The sequence below is a fragment of the Chamaea fasciata genome, unplaced genomic scaffold (genome assembly GCF_029207755.1).
Source record: "Chamaea fasciata isolate MVZ Bird 193981 ecotype frontalis unplaced genomic scaffold, bChaFas1.0.hap1 SCAF_11, whole genome shotgun sequence".
Lineage (NCBI taxonomy): Eukaryota > Metazoa > Chordata > Aves > Passeriformes > Sylviidae > Chamaea > Chamaea fasciata.
This window is the reverse complement of record NW_027094096.1, coordinates 21374170-21393349: the sequence shown is the minus strand read 5'-3', so window position 1 is coordinate 21393349 and position 19180 is coordinate 21374170. Positions and strand designations below refer to the sequence as shown.

General features: G+C 48.2%; 2 protein-coding genes across 3 annotated transcripts in view; one reads left to right on the top strand and one right to left on the bottom strand.

Annotated features, from left to right (window-relative positions):
* The first annotated feature begins 276 nt into the window (after positions 1 to 276).
* STRIT1 (small transmembrane regulator of ion transport 1) lies at positions 277 to 4628 on the top strand. Its single transcript, XM_066193901.1, has 3 exons — positions 277 to 327; positions 1889 to 2000; positions 2696 to 4628. The coding sequence occupies exons 1-2, from the start codon at positions 315 to 317 to the stop codon at positions 1981 to 1983; spliced, it is 108 nt and encodes a 35-aa protein (XP_066049998.1). The 5' UTR covers positions 277 to 314; the 3' UTR covers positions 1984 to 2000; positions 2696 to 4628.
* A 1775-nt stretch (positions 4629 to 6403) lies between these two features.
* MME (membrane metalloendopeptidase) overlaps positions 6404 to 19180 on the bottom strand; it is a 30539-nt gene continuing 17762 nt past the window's right edge. For both annotated transcript variants that reach the window (XM_066193628.1, XM_066193629.1), the window contains 11 exons: positions 18667 to 18795; positions 17955 to 18053; positions 17372 to 17452; positions 16618 to 16721; positions 16390 to 16448; positions 14281 to 14400; positions 13906 to 14039; positions 12883 to 12948; positions 10747 to 10842; positions 10276 to 10352; positions 6404 to 7771 (listed from right to left, as the gene is read on the bottom strand). In XM_066193628.1, coding sequence (XP_066049725.1) covers positions 7672 to 7771; positions 10276 to 10352; positions 10747 to 10842; positions 12883 to 12948; positions 13906 to 14039; positions 14281 to 14400; positions 16390 to 16448; positions 16618 to 16721; positions 17372 to 17452; positions 17955 to 18053; positions 18667 to 18795 — 1065 coding nt within the window. In that variant the 3' untranslated portion in view covers positions 6404 to 7671. The remainder of the gene's footprint in view (positions 7772 to 10275; positions 10353 to 10746; positions 10843 to 12882; positions 12949 to 13905; positions 14040 to 14280; positions 14401 to 16389; positions 16449 to 16617; positions 16722 to 17371; positions 17453 to 17954; positions 18054 to 18666; positions 18796 to 19180) is intronic.

The following is a 19180-nucleotide window of genomic DNA, read 5'->3' as shown; positions in this document are numbered from 1 at the left end:
CACGGGGGCCTTTGTGGCCATAAAGAGACCATAAAGCAGTTTTCGGCCTGGTTTCCCTCCCTCTTCAATAAACTGAGCCCTCTTTAGGCAGATTGCTCTGCAACAGAGGTGCAGTTGGAGGAGCAGGCAGAGGTAACCTTGAACCCCTGAATTCCTGCCTTTTTAGACAATTGAATGCTTATAGACAACCCCTGGCACCAGTGAGCCAGGCAGCTGCAGCACATTCCAAATATTGCTCTATTTAAAGCATCCCAGGGCTCTCAGAGCAACTGCAGAGGCAAACCTTGACCTGCCATTAAACTAGCAGAGGGGGAATGGCAGAACCAGGTAAGAGGCACAATTAAACGGGAATGCAATAATATACTGAAATTAATAGATCTGAGCAGTGCACTGTGTATATACTCAGCTGCCTGTGTTCTTGTCTGATACACTATTTATATTTTACTTTTCAGTAAGAAAGTGTAATCACTTTGAAAGCTAATTCTATTAACAGCCTGGGTTCCTCCTGTATTTTTGAATCCTACCAGTTCTGTTCTCTTTATTTTTTGTAGTTGTCATTCCAAGTTAGCTCACACAGTAGGACAGTGTGTAAAATGAGTTGTGTTTGACAGCATTTTTGTTATACTGTGTGGAGCTGAGCTCCAAGTGTAGTGAGTGCCAAGTGAACGCAGAATAATTTAGATTTTAACCCAACAAAGCTCAAAGTGGCAGAGCGAAATGAAATTTTAATAATGACCGTTCCGTTGTCAGCACATTTTACTCTCTCTAAGGAGAAAAGGCAATTTATAAAGATGCATTTTATATCTATTGTAATTTTTTATTTATTTCACTTAAATTTACAGCTGTAGCTGTGGTGTGCACAGTTACTCAGGTTAACACTTGTAAAGGGAACTTTTAAATACATCTTCATAGCTACATTCCAAGCTTTTAAAGACTTATCTCCTGGGGTTTTTTGCACCACTGACTCTGGTATCCAGGGAGAGTGAGTTTCTGCTAAGGTACAAAAGGACACTGAACACTATTTATTTGAGTTTTCATTGATAGCCCCAGAAATTCCCCTGACCCTGGTTTAAACTGGAGCTCCTGTAGCAAAGCCCCACAGTCAGCAGCATCAGCAGCATCTGACAAACCCCAGCAGGATCCAGCCCTGGGTTTGTGATTAGACCCGCAGGGAAATGCCAAGTGCAGGGAAACCATCCCCAGCAGCTTCACCTGACACGGTGTCAGAGCAGGGGAAATGAAATAGAACAGGTGAGGGACTCCCCTGAGGCAAAAGGACACCCAGGTTCCGGGCAGGATTTTTTTTTTTTTTGCTGTGTGGTTGTTTATGTGTTTAATATTTTCATGGCAGCACATGCAGATCTTCTGTCCCCCTGGCAGACACACTGTGCAGTGTCATGGTGAGACAGGCTTGCTGTGCAGGCCTTCAGAAGAACAATGTGGCAATCCTTAAATTATTAAGCATCCCTCCGAGTCTGTCTGCTTGATCTAAACTGCGCAAGGTGTTGTGAATAGTTCTACATCATTTATTAATCCCTTCAAAACCTGCAATTCTATTAACTGTGTAAAGATGCGGTGTAAGAGGTTGTAATATATTGGTAAGGAACAGGACCTCAGGGTGTTATTCTGCTTTCTGGCAAGAGTGTGTTGTTTGCAGGAAACTGATAGAAGGGTCTTTAAAACTCTGACGTTGTGTGGAGATGTATTTATGTAAAGCCAGTCCCGCCCCACTGCGACCCTTGGCCTGCGCTGGGCTGCTCTGGGCCTGTCCTAGGCCAGCTGAGCAGCCTGAGGCAGGGCTCAGGCACCCTGGGAGATGCCCACAGGCAGTGCTTTGGTGGCGTTGGTTCAGTCCCTGCCCGTGTCCCTGACCTGTTCTCTGTGGCAGCCCCGGCCCCGCTGTCCCGCCTGCTGGTCCCCGTGCTGCTGGCGCTGGGCTGGATCCTGGGCTGTGCCCTCATGGTCTACATTGTCTTCTCCTGAGGCTGCGTGGAGGGCAGGTGAGTGATGGCATCACACAGGGTGCCTTTTAGCTGCTTTTTCTGCCAGCGGTGGGACTAAATGCACAAGATGGTATTTCTTGTCTGGAGTCAGATATTTATTAATTCTCATCTATGTCACAGTCTCACAAACTGTGAGTGCTACGGCATCTCAACCTAACAAAGTAAAAAATGGAGCCGTCTCTATCTCTTTACAAGGCCTTTTAAGAACTGTCCAATTAAGAAATGACACCTAAATTATTTTGACTTTTATCCCAATAACCAACCACCCGTGGCCCACAATGCGGATTTTTCTACCCAGTTACAAAATCCCACCCAGACCCGTGGAGAAGAAGGTGAAAAAGGACTCAGCCTCTGCCCTAAAACCTCCATCTTGCTTTATATATATACATTACTGTATTCTAAACCCTTAAACTCTAAGTTTTCCACCCTGTGATCTCACACACTTCTATTCAAACCACACACCCACAATCCCAGTTCTATCATTCAATTTTGGAGCCTCTTCCACGGCCTCAGGTCCAATGCAGTTTTTGCTTGGGGGTCAAAGTCTGAAATTCTCAGTGCCCAGGGTTCCAACAACACAGCAGCCCTGCAGTGCTGGCAGTGTCACACAGCCCTGCAGGTGTCACACGCCAGCCTCCCCTGCCCTACTTGGCACTGCCAGCCTTTTAAATGGAATTTTCTGTGTCTTACAGGTCAGAAGAACCTACAGTGATGTCGATGAGAAGAACATGGAAGTTCAGTTTAGATTTCTGATCACTAAAACACGGATAAAATGAGTTATTTTTAATATCAACAATGTAAATGTTGTGCAGACTTTTTTTCCATTAGGAGGAATCACCAAACCAATTTCCCTGTTCTCAGATTATTTGCAATTGAAGGAGTGGTTTTTGGAATCTTGTGGTAGGTCGGATACCTGCTTGCTGAACAGCAAACTTTTAAAATAGCTACTGCCAGCTAAGGAACTCCAAGCTTGCTAGAAACAGGCAAGGGTTAATTTCTCATGGGGCCTGGACAAGTATTTTTAGCCTTACTATGGGGAAAATCTCTTGGTGTTGTTATCAAACAGAAACATCCTATGTCCTTCAAAAAGAGAACCTGAGGCTTATCCCGGGCTGGGAGGGCTGTGCAGCTGAGTGTGTCTGAATCTCAGGCTCACCGGGGGCCCCCAGTGTCTTCTACTGGGGGGGTTTGCCTTTTAATTATAATTGGAGATAATTATATTCCCCCAGTCAGTAATAAGCCATGTGAACTTCCAGTGACTTTGCCATTTAAATCACAACTGAGTGTCACATCACTGCATTTTCACTGACAGCTCTGGGCTTCTGAGCATGAAGATTTTTCAACTGAAGAGCTGCAGTTCTGAGAAGATGAAATCATTAATAATTCAATCCCCAGTTAAAGCAGAGAACTGATTGTGAGAGGCATGTCTGGAAGACCCCAGCAAGATGAATGTTTAAGGGAATGTGAAAAAACTCTTAAGGACTCCTGATAGGGTTACATAGAGAAAGAAACTTTTTTTGACTCCTGCTCACACAGTTTGTATAATTTTGAGACTGTGAGGAAGGCACATCAGTCAGACATCCTGACTCCATCTGTGGGCGCTGTCTGTTGAGCTTTAGGAATGGAAACACAAATAGATTTGACCATAGTACAGCCATGAACATTCCTCGGCCACTCCAGCAGTCAGCAGGAGCTCTGAAGTGTGACATTCCATTTGGGAATTGTCTTAACACCTGTGAATGAACTGAGGGTGGAGGGGGGATCCAGTCTCACCAGACGTCCTGAAGGAGAGGGGCCAAGCCCTGGAGATTCCCGATGCCTGCAGTGCTGCTGTGTCCTGTGAGCACCTGAGCAGCACCTCCGGGGGTCCCTGCAGTGGGAGCATCCCTCCCCGCTGAGCCTGGAGCCCACCCTGAGCAGCACCTCAGGGTCTCACCTCAATTCCTCGGTGTCTGAGCCCTCCCAGACTGATCCAGCTGTGACTCCACAGTGACCACGTCTGTGGTTTTACAACTCACTTCATTTACCAGGCACAGAGGGAGAGAGTACTGAAAGGTCCCGCTGGCCCAAACAGATCTTTGGGTGTCTCACAACGCTGGAAATCAAATGTTTCCAATTAAAATGTTACAGGGACAAAATGTAAACACTACAATCTGGTTTAGCTTTACCTGATTTCTGAGATCTGATTTGGCAGAGCAAAGCAAAATAACTTTCCAGGCTGGCGTCAATGTCGTCGAGCTGACTTGCTGTATACAAAGCAGGAGTTTCTGCCAGTTTTATGGGGTAATAAAGGGAGAATTATTCCAAGAAAATATGCATCCCCCACGCTGCTGGAAGATCACTGAGCACTCTGCAGTGACCTTTTGTAACCACCTTCAGACAGCCCACTCGAGTATCTGCTGGTGGTGCAGCTGTACAGCCTGAAGCTCTCCTTACATGCGGGGTAAAAAGGGAGCAAAAGGTTTGGGGCTTTCATTCCTGAAAAAGAGAATGAGTGACTGAGAGCCAGGTTCTTTTCTCTCAGCAAGATGCTGGTGATTGAGGCGAAAAAAACCATGCACATTCAGGTTTCTTGGAAAATGCTGGTGTTACACTATTAAAACGAGGTGATAACTTCAGTGCCAGGCCTCTACAACATTGTTACAGCTGACAGCAAGCTTGCCCACGGCCTCTTCTTGGCTTTCCATTTCCCCTGAACAGCTCCTGGAGTGAATTGAGAAGAGTGTCTGTCCCCCTGTCTTGGGATGCTGCATGTGGCATCCTGGAAACTTCCAGGCTCACGTTTATATTCTTTCAAAGCCCATAATGCCATTTAAGGGTGTTGGTGTGCACAGAGCATGACTGGTGCAGAGCAGAGCCGTGGGGATAACCCCTGCCTGTGAACCAGAGTTTGGTGTGGGACAGGGATAACATCCGGATAAAGGGTGTTACAAAGAGTAAAAGGATAAAGGGACAAAGCTCCCCGGCGGGGCAGGGGGCTCTCCGGGGAGGGAGTGCAGAGGGAGCGAGGCCCGCCGGGTTCCGGTCCCGGTCCCGGTCCCGCCGGGCGCGCTCGCGGGGAGCACCGGGCCGCTGGGGGGCGCTGCCTCTCCTGCCCCTGCCCTGAGAGCCCCGAACCCGGATCGGGGGCCCTGAGCCCCGGGGTGAGCCCCGAACGCCGGTGTGGGCCCTGAACCCCGGATCGGGGGCCCTCAGAGCCCCGGGGTGAGCCCCGAACGCCGGTGTGGGCCCTGAACCCCGGCTCAGGAGGACGTGGAGCCCCGAAGCCCGGATCTGGAGGACCTGGAGCCCCGAAGCCCGGGTGTGAGCCCCGAACCCCGCATCTGGAGGGCGTGGAGCCCGGAATCCCGGCTCGGGAGGACGCGGAGCCCCGCAGGGCCCAACTCGGGCGGGCAGGGCTCAGGTAGGAGCCCCGGGCGGGGTGGGTGTGTGGGGCCGGGCTGCCGCAGCCCCGAAGCCCGGGGCGGGCAGGGCTCAGGAGGAGCCCGGGGCGGGCAGGGCTCAGGAGGAGCCCCGGGCGGGGTGGGTGTGTGGGGCCGGGCTGCCGCAGCCCCGAAGCCCGGGGCGGGCAGGGCTCAGGAGGAGCCCGGGGCGGGCAGGGCTCAGGAGGAGCCCCGGGCGGGGTGGGTGTGTGGGGCCGGGCTGCCGCAGCCCCGAAGCCCGCGGCGGGCAGGGCTCAGGAGGAGCCCCGGGCGGGGTGGGTGTGTGGGGCCGGGCTGCCGTAGCCCCGAAGCCCGGGAAGGGCAGGGCTCAGGAGGAGCCCGGGAAGGGCAGGGCTCAGGAGGAGCCCCGGGCGGGGTGGGTGTGTGGGGCCGCGCTGCCGTAGCCCCGAAGCCCGGGAAGGGCAGGGCTCAGGAGGAGCCCGGGAAGGGCAGGGCTCAGGAGGAGCCCCGGGCGGGGTGGGTGTGTGGGGCCGGGCTGCCGCAGCCCCGAAGCCCGGGAAGGGCAGGGCTCAGGAGGAGCCCGGGAAGGGCAGGGCTCAGGAGGAGCCCCGGGCGGGGTGGGTGTGTGGGGCCGCGCTGCCGCAGCCCTGCCCGGGAGGCGCCGCCACAGCCGCCCCCTCAGCTGTGCGCGGCCGGTCCGGCCCTGCTCTCCCTCAGTCTCCTGCCCCGTTCCTGCCCCCTCCGAGCGCTGGAGGCTTGGGTTTTGTCCTTGTTCTGTGCAAAGCTAGCGGAATGTTGGTTCCTGTGTGAAATGGTGGTTTCTGTGTGAAAAGAGAGCAGCTCTGGGTTTCCCTTCTCCTGCGCACAGCCGATCCAGGGAGCTGTGAGAGGGATTTGTTTGTTGTGGTCTGTGTTTTCTGAGCTGCGGGGCTCAGGGGCAAGCGCAGGCATTTATTTGCAGAGAATTTTCATTTTGTATTTTCATAATTCCTATGAAGAACACGCACTGCATTTGGCTCATAATTTCAGTTTATTATCAAAATGTTTTGATCAGATGACAAACTCAGAAAGCTAAAAGGACATAGGTTTTTAAATAGACCTATTGTAGCAGTCATCTGAGGTATCTGGTACTTGGTTTGAAAATGTCTTGGCTTTGATAAACAAAGCAGTAAGTTCCTTTGCAATCTGCACGAGGATGTTTAATACATATCATTGCAGATTTAAAGCCTTTTACCCTCTTAAAGCTCCTTCAGACTCTTGCAATCAGCTGTGCAGCTTTCCTGATGTGAGGATTGACATTGATCAGAACACGTACAAGTTATGTGCAGGATCAGAGCCCGAGCACTGAGTCAGCCTGAGAACCGCAGTGTTTGTGCCCTCCACTGGAGAACTCAGTTTTGAAGGCTTTATCCTACTGCCCCACACCATACTTTAGTCCAATTTCCCAGTTCTATGCAGCCACTGATAAAATATGTTACAATACTTCAAGTCAAAAGTGTAGCTCAAGATTTAAATATAAAAACTATGATTTATACATTACTAGAAACTTTAAAAAAGAGCAACTTTAGAGAAAGCAAGAGAAAGCTTAGAAAATGGTGAAAGGGTCTTTGATCACAATCTTACAGATTACAGGTACAGAAATTAATAAATTACCTACGATTTCCGTGGGGCTGGGCAGCTGTAAATTAACTGTTGTAAAAAGAGACTTCAGGTAATACACGCTGGAGTAATTAGTGAGAAATTACTTAAGTGCAGCCGGTCTTTGGACTCCTCTCGTATAAATGGTTTCAAGTAAAAATGAAAACATTTGGTAGAACAGATTTGCCGTCACAGCAGAGGGTACAGAGTCTGACACCGGGATATATAAACTGTCGTCTCTCTGTGGTGTTACGATGGCTAAAATGTGTGTTACTGAGAACTCCCTTCCTCCCCTGACCTCAAACCTGCATTCACCCACCGGGGGGAGATGGTGTGTTGTATTTGGCATGTGAAGATGAGTCCAGAAGGCGCCTGGCCGTGGGCAGGGTCAGAACTCCGGTGCAGCGTGGCTGTGCACGGCCAGGTGAGTTGGGTCCTGCAGGGGAGGAGCAGCCAGGCAGCCCAGCGCTGCCTTAGTCCTTCTTCCGTGCCGGCATGGGTGATGATTGCGTTTGCATGTTTACCGGGGATTACAGCCGTGTCTCTAGCGCATTCCCCTCAGGTCTCTTCCCTCCTCCCCTTCTCAAAATCAACTGGGAACGTCTCTTTTCCTGGAAAGCTCCTTGAGATGTGAGGTCTGCAGTCCGTCACCAAACGCGGCACTTATGGGCAGGATCCATGTTGTCTCTCGTGGTGCACGAAAAGGCTTCTGAGAACTCGGGGGAGTTCTGCAGTGATCCCAGGACCCTTTAAAACAAAGCAACAAAGCAACACGCTGTCACTGCTGGGGGCCTTGGTTTGAAACAGTCAACATGACCCAGATTTTGTAACAGGTTTTGTTGTGTCACCTCACTGTAGTGTGGGGAACGCCCTGCTGCTGGGCTCTGACTGTTGCTTCATTTCACCTCAAGGGCTGCCTGTGTTTTCTCCCTCAGTTCATCTTGCCCCTATTGCAACCCCCAAAATACAGAACCTGTCCCCTCCTCACGGCTGGCTCTCACAAGCCAGTTCTTTCACCTGGAACAGATTTCTTGCTTGTCAATAGTTTTCACTGAGGATTTTTTCAGCTATGTTTTGCTGATGAGTTTCTTGGTGAAGGGAAAACAAGAACCCTGAGGTCAAGGGCTGTGGTGGTAACTCGTCAGTGAATGTTCATGTACATTTTTACACCAACCAAGTTTAAACTGAGATCATGCTGCTCCTCTGGGTGTTCTGCACGCATTTTCCAGTGAATGAGTTTCCTGGCAAAAAGACTCATACAAACAATGGCTTTCAACTCAACATGGGGAGTGAGTACGAGGCCATTCCAGTTAAGGCTGATTTTATACGTGTAATTGTGAACACGTGTGACTAGATCTGCTCAGAGTCCCTTGCTCCTTCAGGACTGGGAATACAGCAGCACATACCTATGCAGGGAAACAGGTCAAATACAGATACTGATGGACATTGATTGTGGCCCAGAAGTTCTTTAAAGAACCGTTTCTTTGAGTAATTAATGATTATTCTGAGAATTATGTTCATCATTAGAACCAGGGTGTGCCCACAGAGGCTGAGGTGAAGTTCAGCAGGGACACCTGCAACACTTCAACTGTTCTACAAGGCCAAAGTGACTCCCTGGTCTTGGGGGCCAGCAGTGGAACAGGAGATGGCACAGGAAAAGGGTTACCAAAAAACTCCTGCATCTTGGTGATCTAGCTGCGCTTCACTGCTCCAATGAACTAGAACTGCTAAAATGGGATGCTCTGCAATTAACAACTTTTATGAGGAGCTGCCTGTCCTACTTGTCAGGAGAAGCAGCCCACAGTCAGTGGAGCAGGTGTTGAGAAGGCTCATCACGCTCCCCAAATAATAATGGAAAAACATTGGGAGCCTTGGTGACACTTGCGTTACATGTTACTGGGTGCTCATTTTGTGGGCATGTCTCATGAAATATTTTCTGGTTTAGAGCTTTTAGGGGGCCTCATCCTGTAAATGACTGCCCATTGCAAGAATGTTGTCTGGTTTCTCATGAACACTTGTATCACTGCAAATAGAGTTTATAGCCTGTCCTAGGAGGTACAGACAGCACAGCACAGTGTGGTGGATCAGGGTGCACACAAACACAGCTTGTTACACCCAGATGCTGAACTAGTCAACTTCAAAGGCCTTGTGCCTCATCCAAATCAGATGTGCTGAGGTTCTGAGGAGCCTCTGGAGCCTCATTAGCACTGAGACCAGACAGGAATGACTGTAGGAGCTGGTGCACAGACTGCCTCTGGGAGAGATCCCAGATAGCACAACCTACCCACAATGAACCCAGGCAGGAACACTGAGGGAACAGTCACTGCTTTCACGAAATATTTGAGTGTGTGGGATAAACAAGATTTGGTGAAAAGCCATTGAAAGAAAGATACTGGAATTAATGTAGTGGATTGTATCAGCAGAGAACTTGGCTATCGTGGACATGGAGCCTGGAGATGACTCAGCCTTCCAGAGGCAGCAGATGCTGTGATGGCTGCACTAGCACTGATATCGTGGCATCGGAGCAAACAGGTTTGTCAGAGCACATTGGTACACTGCTGATGAATAGGCTGCTCTGACTTCATGTAAAAAGAAAAGATCCTAGTCTGGCTGAAAGGCTTGCAACCTGAGCAGCCACATCTCCTGCATGGCTCTACTGAATTGAGCCCAGCGGATCTTGGGGAGGCTGGCTGAGCACACCAGACACAAAATGCACATCTGCTATTGTACCACAGCACATGGGTTTGTTAAGAGACAGGGGCCGTGATCTCCCACTGATCTACCTGTGACTTCAGTGCAGGACAAAAGTTCATCTGTGCTGTTGGTGTGTAAGAACCCTGTCAGGGCTATTGCAGGGGCCAGGGACTTGTGGATGAGCCTGGATTCCAGACAGTCACTAGGACTCTGCAGTAGCAGTCACACAGTGACAGCCAGGTGATGGGGTGTGTGTCCTGTGGTAGGCACTGGTCACACCTGCTCCACAGTGTGGGCAGAATTAAGTTGGATCTTCTCAAGGACGAGACAATCCCACATCTTTCCTTTGTCTGTTTGGGCAGTGCTGGAGGGGACAGGGACAGCCCAGCCCATCCGTGTCCTCCCGAGCAGCCCCAGTGTGCTCTGCCTGTAGATGTGTGTGAAACCTCCCTGGGAAGGGCAGCCCAGCCCTTGGGCACCTCAGTCCCACCACACAGAGCCGTGGTGCAGAGCTCTTACACCTGGGCATTGCACTGGGGGCTCTTGGCTCTGCTGACCTGAATTGGCCTGGGCTGTGCACGTCTGTCTTGATGGAGTTTACTGCATATTCCGGTCTGTACGTTCCACACCACACCTGCACAGGCAACAAAGAAAAGCAGCATTAGCCTAAGATTTTACAGGAAGAGACCTGCTGTCATTTAACCATGAAACGCCTAATGTTCATGGGAATAAATTCCACCTCAGAACATAGAGAAAAAAGGGTGTCTTTTGTTAAAAAAAAACCCACATCATTGTCCTCAGACAAAGGCACCTGGGCGCAAGGCCCTGCCTACCAGGCTTATGCATGGCTGGATTAATTTCTTTAGGGATGATAAAAATCACCCAAGAAGACTTTATTTTCACTGCTTTGCAATGAACACTGCTCAGCTCTGCAGCTCTGCCAGTCTTAGTTAGCCCACAGGAGTCAGCCTGTTCTGACATGCTGTTAAAGTGGTTTTCAAAGCCCTCAGGCAAGGAGTAAAGGATACCTGTGCGAAGTTCAGAAAAAACAGCTGCTTGTGGTTCATGTCGAGACCAGGGAGAAGTTTTTCTTTTCCGTGTTTTTTTACAAAGTTTTCATAAGCCTGTAGAATGAAGTGAGTAGAGATGTTACCACTTCCAGCATTTTTCCAGTCAAAATCGAACGATGACAAGGAGGAGCACAGATTATTTGACACAATTATTGTTGCCTCCCTTGGCCATCCATCCCACAAGTGCCACCTTGAAGCAGAAGACAACAGGGCCATTTCTTAGTACTGTGCTATTAATTATCTAGTGCTGCATTATGAAAAAGAGATTCTTTCCACTGTGGGTTTTTTGGGGTTTGGTTTTTTTTAAAGTGAATTGCAGAAGACTTTAAAGCCTTGCCATAGTAAGAACAGCTGCTCTCGTGTTTCTTATGGAGACGTGTCAAACAATATGTTGTTAGTGTATCATCACTGATGAAAGATGCTGGAGAAATGTTCTGCCTGAAGTCAGTGCCAAAGCCAATCAACTGCCCAAGCGCAGCTGAGGAATGAGCAGATAGCAGGTCCATGGAAAAGGCTCTGGAAGTTTCCATGGATAACAGCTGGACGGGAGCCAGCGGTGCCACAGCGCTGCAAAAAAGGCAAGTGTCCTACTGGGATGTGTAAACAGGAGTGGCTTATGTGAAATCCATGAAGTAATCCTGCTACTCCCCTTGGCGCTGGCCAGGGCTCAGCTGGAGAGCTCTGTCCAGTTTTGGGCACTGCCCTTCAGGAAAGATGTGGCCCAACTGGAGACAGTCCAGAAGAAAGCAGCAAGAATGAGCAGAGGTCTAGCAAACATGACCTATGAGGAAAGATCGAAAGAATTGGGTTTGTTTAGTCTAAAGGAGAGGAGTCTGGGCCTTGAAGCATGTAAGTCTTCAAATATGTGAAAGGTCACAGGAGAGAAAGGAGCAGATTGTTGTGTTTGCACTGCTGGAGGCAGCCCGTGGCACGGGGAGTGCCACGGGAGGCACTGGGAATGCTCCTGTGGGAGGCTGGAACCCTGCAGAAGGGGTTGATTCTACCTGCATGGAGAGGGGGGTGGAACACTGACCTCTCAGGATTCCTTCTGGACCTTTTTTACTGTTTATATGATGTCATAATAATTTTTAATACTTCTGACCTAATTTTTCTGGCTACTCCCATTCCTTTCAGAAAGCGTATCCCCTTTCATGGCTTTGTACTTTGCACAAATATTCCACTAACTGAAGATCAGACTAATCTAATAAGCCTGATGCCTCTTTTAGGCTTCCAAATCATTCCTTAAACTCTCATTAATAACTGTCTTTGCCCTCAAACATGTCCATTTCCAGTGAGAACTTGGAGAAGCGTGACTTGGCCCGTGCATCCCAGGGGCTCTTTGTTGAGCACTCAGTTGTCAAGTGTTGAGTATTTTGCCACAGTAGAAGGTGTTCAGGGAAGGAGAAGGAGGATCATGTTGGTGAGGCTTGCAGCCATCAGATTTGTGAATAACAAGGAAAGCTGATAGAGAAGCTGGCTCACTACCCTCTTCCAGGCCATGTTCACAGAATGAACCTGTGTCTCTCTGACTGCCAGTCTCAATGGGGGCCAGCCTAGGGAGTCCAGCAGCTGCCTGAGGAAGAGGAGGAAAGCAAAGCCAAAAAGCCTCCAGCTCCCATGGAAGGCTTAGTGCAGGGAGTCCAGAGATGTCTCTGACATCTTGGGACCAGTACAGTGGGCCCAAGTCGCCTGTACAATATGAAAAGCAAAGTGTCCATGTTCATGGGTCAGAAGAAAGTCATTCTGCTCCTCCTTCCTGGCATGAAAAAGCTGCTGAAAAAGCCAGAGGCAGACAGCTGCTGTTATCAGCACTTTCTTTGGGTCATGGTCCAAGTGTGAGGCAGGGAATGTTTCCATTCCACGCATTGCTTATTCACAAAGGGAAAAAAATTGAGAAAGAGTTCCCTAGGAACAGGTAATGTGTAGCCTGATATGATTAACAGGATGAGAGGAACACCACAGCCAGCCAGTAGCTTTAATCCAGGCCTTGATGGTCCCTAACACGGAAATTGTGTTTCTTCTTCCAAGGCTCGGAAACTGATTTTCTAAATCTCTGACAGTTTCAGCTAAAAAAGAGAGATGGATACTTCTTACCTTGTATGCTTGTCTCACACCCCCATTATCAGCAATGTTTTCTCCTAGTGTGTTGATTCCACTCAGCTGTAAAATAGAAAGGAAAAGTATTGGTTTCTGAAAAAAAAGCTCATCCAGGACCTGTAACACCAAACTTTCTGCATTTTCCAGTTTCTAAAGGCAAGAATTACCTTAAAATCTGATTGGCCATAATCTTAGCAGAAGCTTATGTTCAAATCTCTGAGAAGTCTTTATGTCCCTTGTCTCAAAATCCATGTTTTGAGATACTGTTGTTTTTCTAATCCTCTTCCTTCCCCTCCAAGCAACTTTCTAGACTCTGTATCTCTTACCTAAATTTTCTGTTACTTAGTCATTGCTCGTTTATTCTTCCTCTTTTTTCCCCGCCTTTAATCCTCAGTTTCTTATCACAGTTCCAGTTAGAGGAAGTGGACAGAATCTGTAGTCTGTAGAACAAGTTAAAATTCAAACTCCAAATTGCTGAAATTGTCTGTTAACAGACAGCAGCAAACCTGCTAGAAGGTATTTTTCTGTATAGTAGCTTCTTGGTAGCCAGATACATAGAAGATCTCTATTTAGCAGCTCTTCCTAAGTCAGTCAAATATCAGCAAAGATGATGAAGCTTTCATAATGGGAAATCCCTAATTTTATTTTTTTAAAAAACATATTTTAACCTTTAGTCCAACATATTGATTTATGATAAGTCAAAGCTGCAAAATCTAGAATCATCCTTTGATTGAATTTAATGCGTGAATAAAAGGGCAGAAAAATATGTTGAAATTTTCTTCTCTATTTTTACTGGCCTCCCTCTGAGTTCCCACACTTCAACACATGTTTTGGGAAAACCTCAGGGCTGAGAGTTTCTTCCCTGTCCTACGTGATGGAATATATTGTCAGGCTGGAAGAAGCCAGCCAGTGGAACTGAGAGAAATAACTTCTTGTGCCTTTTGTGCAGCACTGCAAGTGCTGTGCCATCAGAGCAGCGCTGGCAGCTCCACAGACAGACACGGTAACACCAGCACCTACGTTCTGTCCGCCTGCCAGGTCCCACGAGAAGTTCCCGTACTGGTACACAATGCACTGCGACAGCTCCTTGAAGTTCCGTGCTGATTCCTCAGTCCACCAGTCCACCAGGTCTCCGTTCTCATTGAAATTCCTGCCTGTAACAGTACGTTAAACAAGATTATTTACACAAGAAAAGAGGGTTCGGTGCTCTGAGGAGGGGAGCGGTGCGACTTCGGAGTGTGCTTTTGGGAGAGCAATCCTGTAACGCCGCAGACATCCAGCCTTGACCTTACATATGGAAATCCGTGTCCCTGTGATGTGCTCCCTGGAAGGACTGAGCACTAAGGCATGTGAGCCACCCCGCACTGTTTTGTCCCCAGCCGCTCGGTGTCTCACCGTTGTCGTCAAAGCCGTGTGTGATCTCGTGCCCGATGACCATTCCTATGCCGCCGTAGTTCAGGGATTTGGGCTGCGAGGCGCTGAAGAACGGGGGCTGCAAAATGCCCGCAGGGAAGACTGAAAACAAAACCACAGCACAGTTATCGAGGCCCTGCCTGGTGATCCTGCAGCTACGGTGGGGCCAGACCCCCCTCATGGGCAAACCAAAACCACCCTGTTCCCTCGGCTCCCCCGGCAGCAACAAGTGACTGGCACAGGGGAGTGCTGTAGGACAGGGGGAGCACAGCAGCAGGACCACTCCCCTCTTCACACATTTCCAAAGTCACCACCAGCTTTTGCTTTGTTACTATTTCGCTCTGCAGGAAAAGGCAGTTCGCTCCAATTCACATCACTTAGCATTCACAGACTTCTGTCTCATCATTAAACAAACCTCACAACATTGTGAGAAGTGGGAGGGTGTCCCCCAAGAAGAATAAATTATTTGATCATTCCATCACAAATCAATCTCAGTGACAGGAATTTATTCTTCCCTTGAAAATACAAGTAACTCCCACTAGAATCAATAAAAATAGGCCAAGCTGTCAATAAAAGAACTGGAACAAAGCGGTTCCTTTTACCCACTTCTCTGCTCATTTTCTAGGCTTCTACAAAACAATTCATTTAAAAAGAAACCATGTTGCAATTCTGATCGTTTTATAAATTAAGAGTAATAAAATACTATCAAATATTCAGTTCCACTTAGTATCTGCTGAAGGCCTTTTCCTGTCTCCCTGCTGCCACCGCAGTATGAAGTATTAATTCTCCCTGGGAAGGAGGTGGATGTAATTCTACACAACTTAAACAGACAGAAGGAATTGGGTGACAGTTCTCACACAGCAAAAGAAAGGAGATTGATACTTCTTGCATTTCAATATAAATCCAGTTCAGTTCTAGGGCTTTCTTTCAGGACGAGAAAGAACCACGGGAAAACCGGAAAATACTAACCAGGTTAGAAATAAGGCAGTTCTGCTGTCACAGCAGTCCCAGTGCAGAGCTAGTTTGCTGTGGGAGGAAATGTGGAATGAAATGTCCCAGTGTTCTATCCTGCCATCAGGAAGCAGAGATGGGATCAGCAGTGTGGGAGCCTCGGGGTGGCAGGGCCAGCTCGGGAGCTGCTCCTGTGGAGGCTGTGCCCCGGGATGGGGCTCAGGGGGTGCAGCCCAGGTGCTCCTGAGGGCACACGGGGACTCCTGCCAGCAGCAGCTCAGCTGCACCTTGGAGGATGGTGGTTTTCTCATGCCCTGACCTGCTGATGGTGCCGTGCAGGTCACACCACACCCACAGGGCCTGACACGGCTCCAAGTGCCCTGCACATCACACTGAACTGCTCTTCAGAGGGGTTGTTAAAGTCTAGTTCTAAGCTAATTCAAACATCACTCTAAAGATCAGACTGCTTTAATTATCCTGTGCATGCCACAGTTAAAGGATGAGGTAAGAATTTATGACTCACATTAACTGCCAGTCACTAGTTTCAGTCTTGCACATCATGATTCCTTTCCTACAAATTACTGAACAAAGCTATTTGAAACAAAGCCTTCTGGAAGTTTTTGTTTTAACTGTTCAGCAAAGAGCTAAATGCTCACATCAGGAAATAATCTTGTTTCATTTCTGTGCAGAGCCCTGCAGGACAAGGTTTTTCCTCTTTTTTTGATTTGTTTTCAGGAGTTACAGGTGGATCACAATACCTCACTGATGGCCTAGAAAGGACACTGCAGTCTGTGACATTTGGATGACTAAAATTTAAACACTGTTTGCAGAATGGACGTGACAGAAATATCGAGGAGCATAATTAATGCTGTGAAATGTTTTGTGGCTCTTGCGAGCCTTGCAGCACTGTGAAGGGAGCTGGGATGGTTCACAACATGACAAACCTTGGGGGCTCCACGTGGTTTAGCCAGAATGGACGGGGTTTTCTATTGCCATGGATGGTTTTGGGTAGGCTGACATTAGGAATCTTTGCACTCAGATTTGTAACATCAAGATTGTTTCACTTCCTGATGGTGAAAGTACATACATACATACATAAAATATAGATAATTTGGGCATCAATAAATTGGTAAACCTTACCTATCTGATTCCTACTTGCTGAGTAAAAAGCATTGACAACAGCAGCTCCACTTATCCACCTGGTAACACCAGAAAAATATCCATTAGTATTTCAATTGTTAATGGCAAAGTTAGTGACTGATAGAATAAGCCTAGAAACCGTGTAACAGAATCACAGAATATTGAAGTTGGGACCTTCTCCTGTGCCAACTGGATGAAAGACCAGACATAGTATTATTAAGTACTTACTCCTCTTTGTCCACCTTTTCTCTAAGCTTTTTCAACCTTTTCTTCTGGGTAAATACTAAATTTTGAATAATGTTTTCAAAGTATTCTTCTTCTTTGTAGTTCAACTAAAAAGAAGGGGAAGAGGAGTTAGTGGTGGCGTTACTGATTTGGGATAAAAGACACATGGATCAGGAAAATCTAGTCTTAAGCATGATGAGCTAAGCAACACATTTCTGAGAGTATTTTCTGATGTACAGTTGGCCCTTGGTTTGCAGAGCTCTGCTACATCACAGAGTTGATACTGTAGCTGCATCTGTGTTAGCAGCTGGGTATTCTTTCCAGAGCTCCGAATTTTCTCTTTCTATACATATTTTCAGTGGAGTTCAGCAACTGTTGGTGTTGACCTTAACCTGTGGAGCTGCCTGCTGCAAACCAGCAGCTGCCAGTTTGGAAAGGAGCAGTTCCACCTCAGCCAAAACACTGGAGTCAGCTCCGTGCCTGTGCATGCACTGCACCCAGTGCCAGAGGGAATGCTGCCCTGCACACCACGGGCTCCATGCCTGTCCTCACATAATCCCTCCAGAACGTGGCCATGTCCTTGGAATGCCATCAGAGCTGTCCCATCCTGTGCTGGCTCAGCCCTACCAGCCTGCCTGGTCACAGCTCCTCCCTTCCCCTGCTCTGTGCACGGGCACCAGGCTCGCTGGGGCAAGGAAAGCACACTTCCTTCTCTGAAGACCCTGTTCTAATTCTCCTGCCTGTTGTGCAAACTTACCTCCTGGTACTCGCTGTTGAGCTTGTTGTCATCTGTGACGATCTCATCGGGGTAACCAATCCTCTCCCGAATTGCCATCGCCTAGGGACAAGGGAATTTGATATCCGTGACACATCCAGCCATGGGTTTAAATATGAAATTATGCAAGAAAAGCAATATGGAAGCCACCGCAGAAACTGCAGAATGTTAATTTTATATAGGTTTTGTTTACATTTTTTATTCACTGAAAGCACAAGTTACGGGTTTTATCTTGTTCCTCATAATAGCTGGTCAAATCACCAGAAATCATTCCTTCTCATTTTCAGTATTGTTTTCCTGTAGATATTCATTATCTAGCTCCTTAATCACTGATTTGCCTGAAAGGTCTTAATTTTGTATACAGATTCTTCCTATTTTGTGTGCCTATCTCCAGAGGCCCCTTCCCATGGAATCCTAAGCTGCTGTGCCTATTGAAGCACAACTATAACTGTGTTTGTATTATAATACAGTGATAGAAGTTACTGCTTATTTTTTCTGTCAGGACAAATAGTTGAAATACTGATTTTTATAGAACTTATATACCAATATTTCAGACAGAACTTACTTTTTGTTCTGCTCTCTTTTTGGTCTCTGCATCCATCCAGGGAAGTTCATCTAAGGTTTTTATAAAAACATCACGTATATCTGCAATCATTTCTTCAACCTGGAAAAAACCATCAGAATGTTACAAACCCACAGAGTAAGATGGTGGGCAATGCAGTTCAGTTATTCAGGTCACCAAAACCTGCTAGACATTGCCCTGCTGGATCTTGTACATCTGATGGAATTGTTGTGTTTGTGCCAACCCCAAAGATGGGTTGTTTCACACCAGGATTCCAGTGGTGATCACAGTCAACTAAGGCTTCCCTTCATGTCCATGTTCAGGACCTTTCTGTGTGGCTGAAGGCAAGCAGAGATTACCAATTGCCCCTGTGGCCGGTGGTGGCAGGATGTGCATTAGTGTCAGTCACAAAGAGCAGAGAGTGCTGCTCCTGGGATGTGGGGATTGGCTTATGCACAGCCCATTCATGGACTGGCTCGGAGAGCAGGCAGGTGCCTCTCTCCCTCCAGCTGGGCACCTGCAATCCTCACATTCCACACGGCACTCTAATAAAAACTGGCATTTTTAAACCTTTCTAATAACCGTTATGAATGCTTTAATAAAAACTTAAAAACCACCCCCGGTTTGACTACACTGTCATAAGGAGTGCAATCAGAGCTGTGTCAGGAAGCACACGGTGGGGATGAAGTGCCACTTTGGTGGCTGAGAGCTTTACCACGTGCTTGCTGTCCCCAGCGAAGGCCTCCTCCACGTAGAGCCGGCCCACGGCGCTCTCCATGTTCCCGTTGACGTAGTTGGCGCAGCGGCGCCACACGGCGCTCTCGGACGTGGTGCCGTACAGGGCCTGGGGGACACAGAGCAGGGCACAGGGGCTGTCACTGCAGGGCACAGGGGCTGTCACTGCAGGGCACAGGGGCTGGCACAGCAGCCTGCTCCACCTCAGTGCACACACTCAACCAGTACTCCTGCCTGGGGCACTCAGCTGGACCCACTCTGCAACAGGAGCATCATTAGAAAAACTCTTCCAGAGGAAGAAGTTCTGCTGGGGAAACACAGAACCTCCATGTCCAGTTGCTGAAATTGCTCAGTATTTCCTTAAAAGCACTAAGCTATCAGCAGGATCGAATGGCTGAAAACCAAGATATTGGGGCCATAATGTTTGCCTTGGAATATATTCCTCTGGATGATGAAGAGTTTCTAACAAGCCAGTCAGAACTGTAATCCCTTGC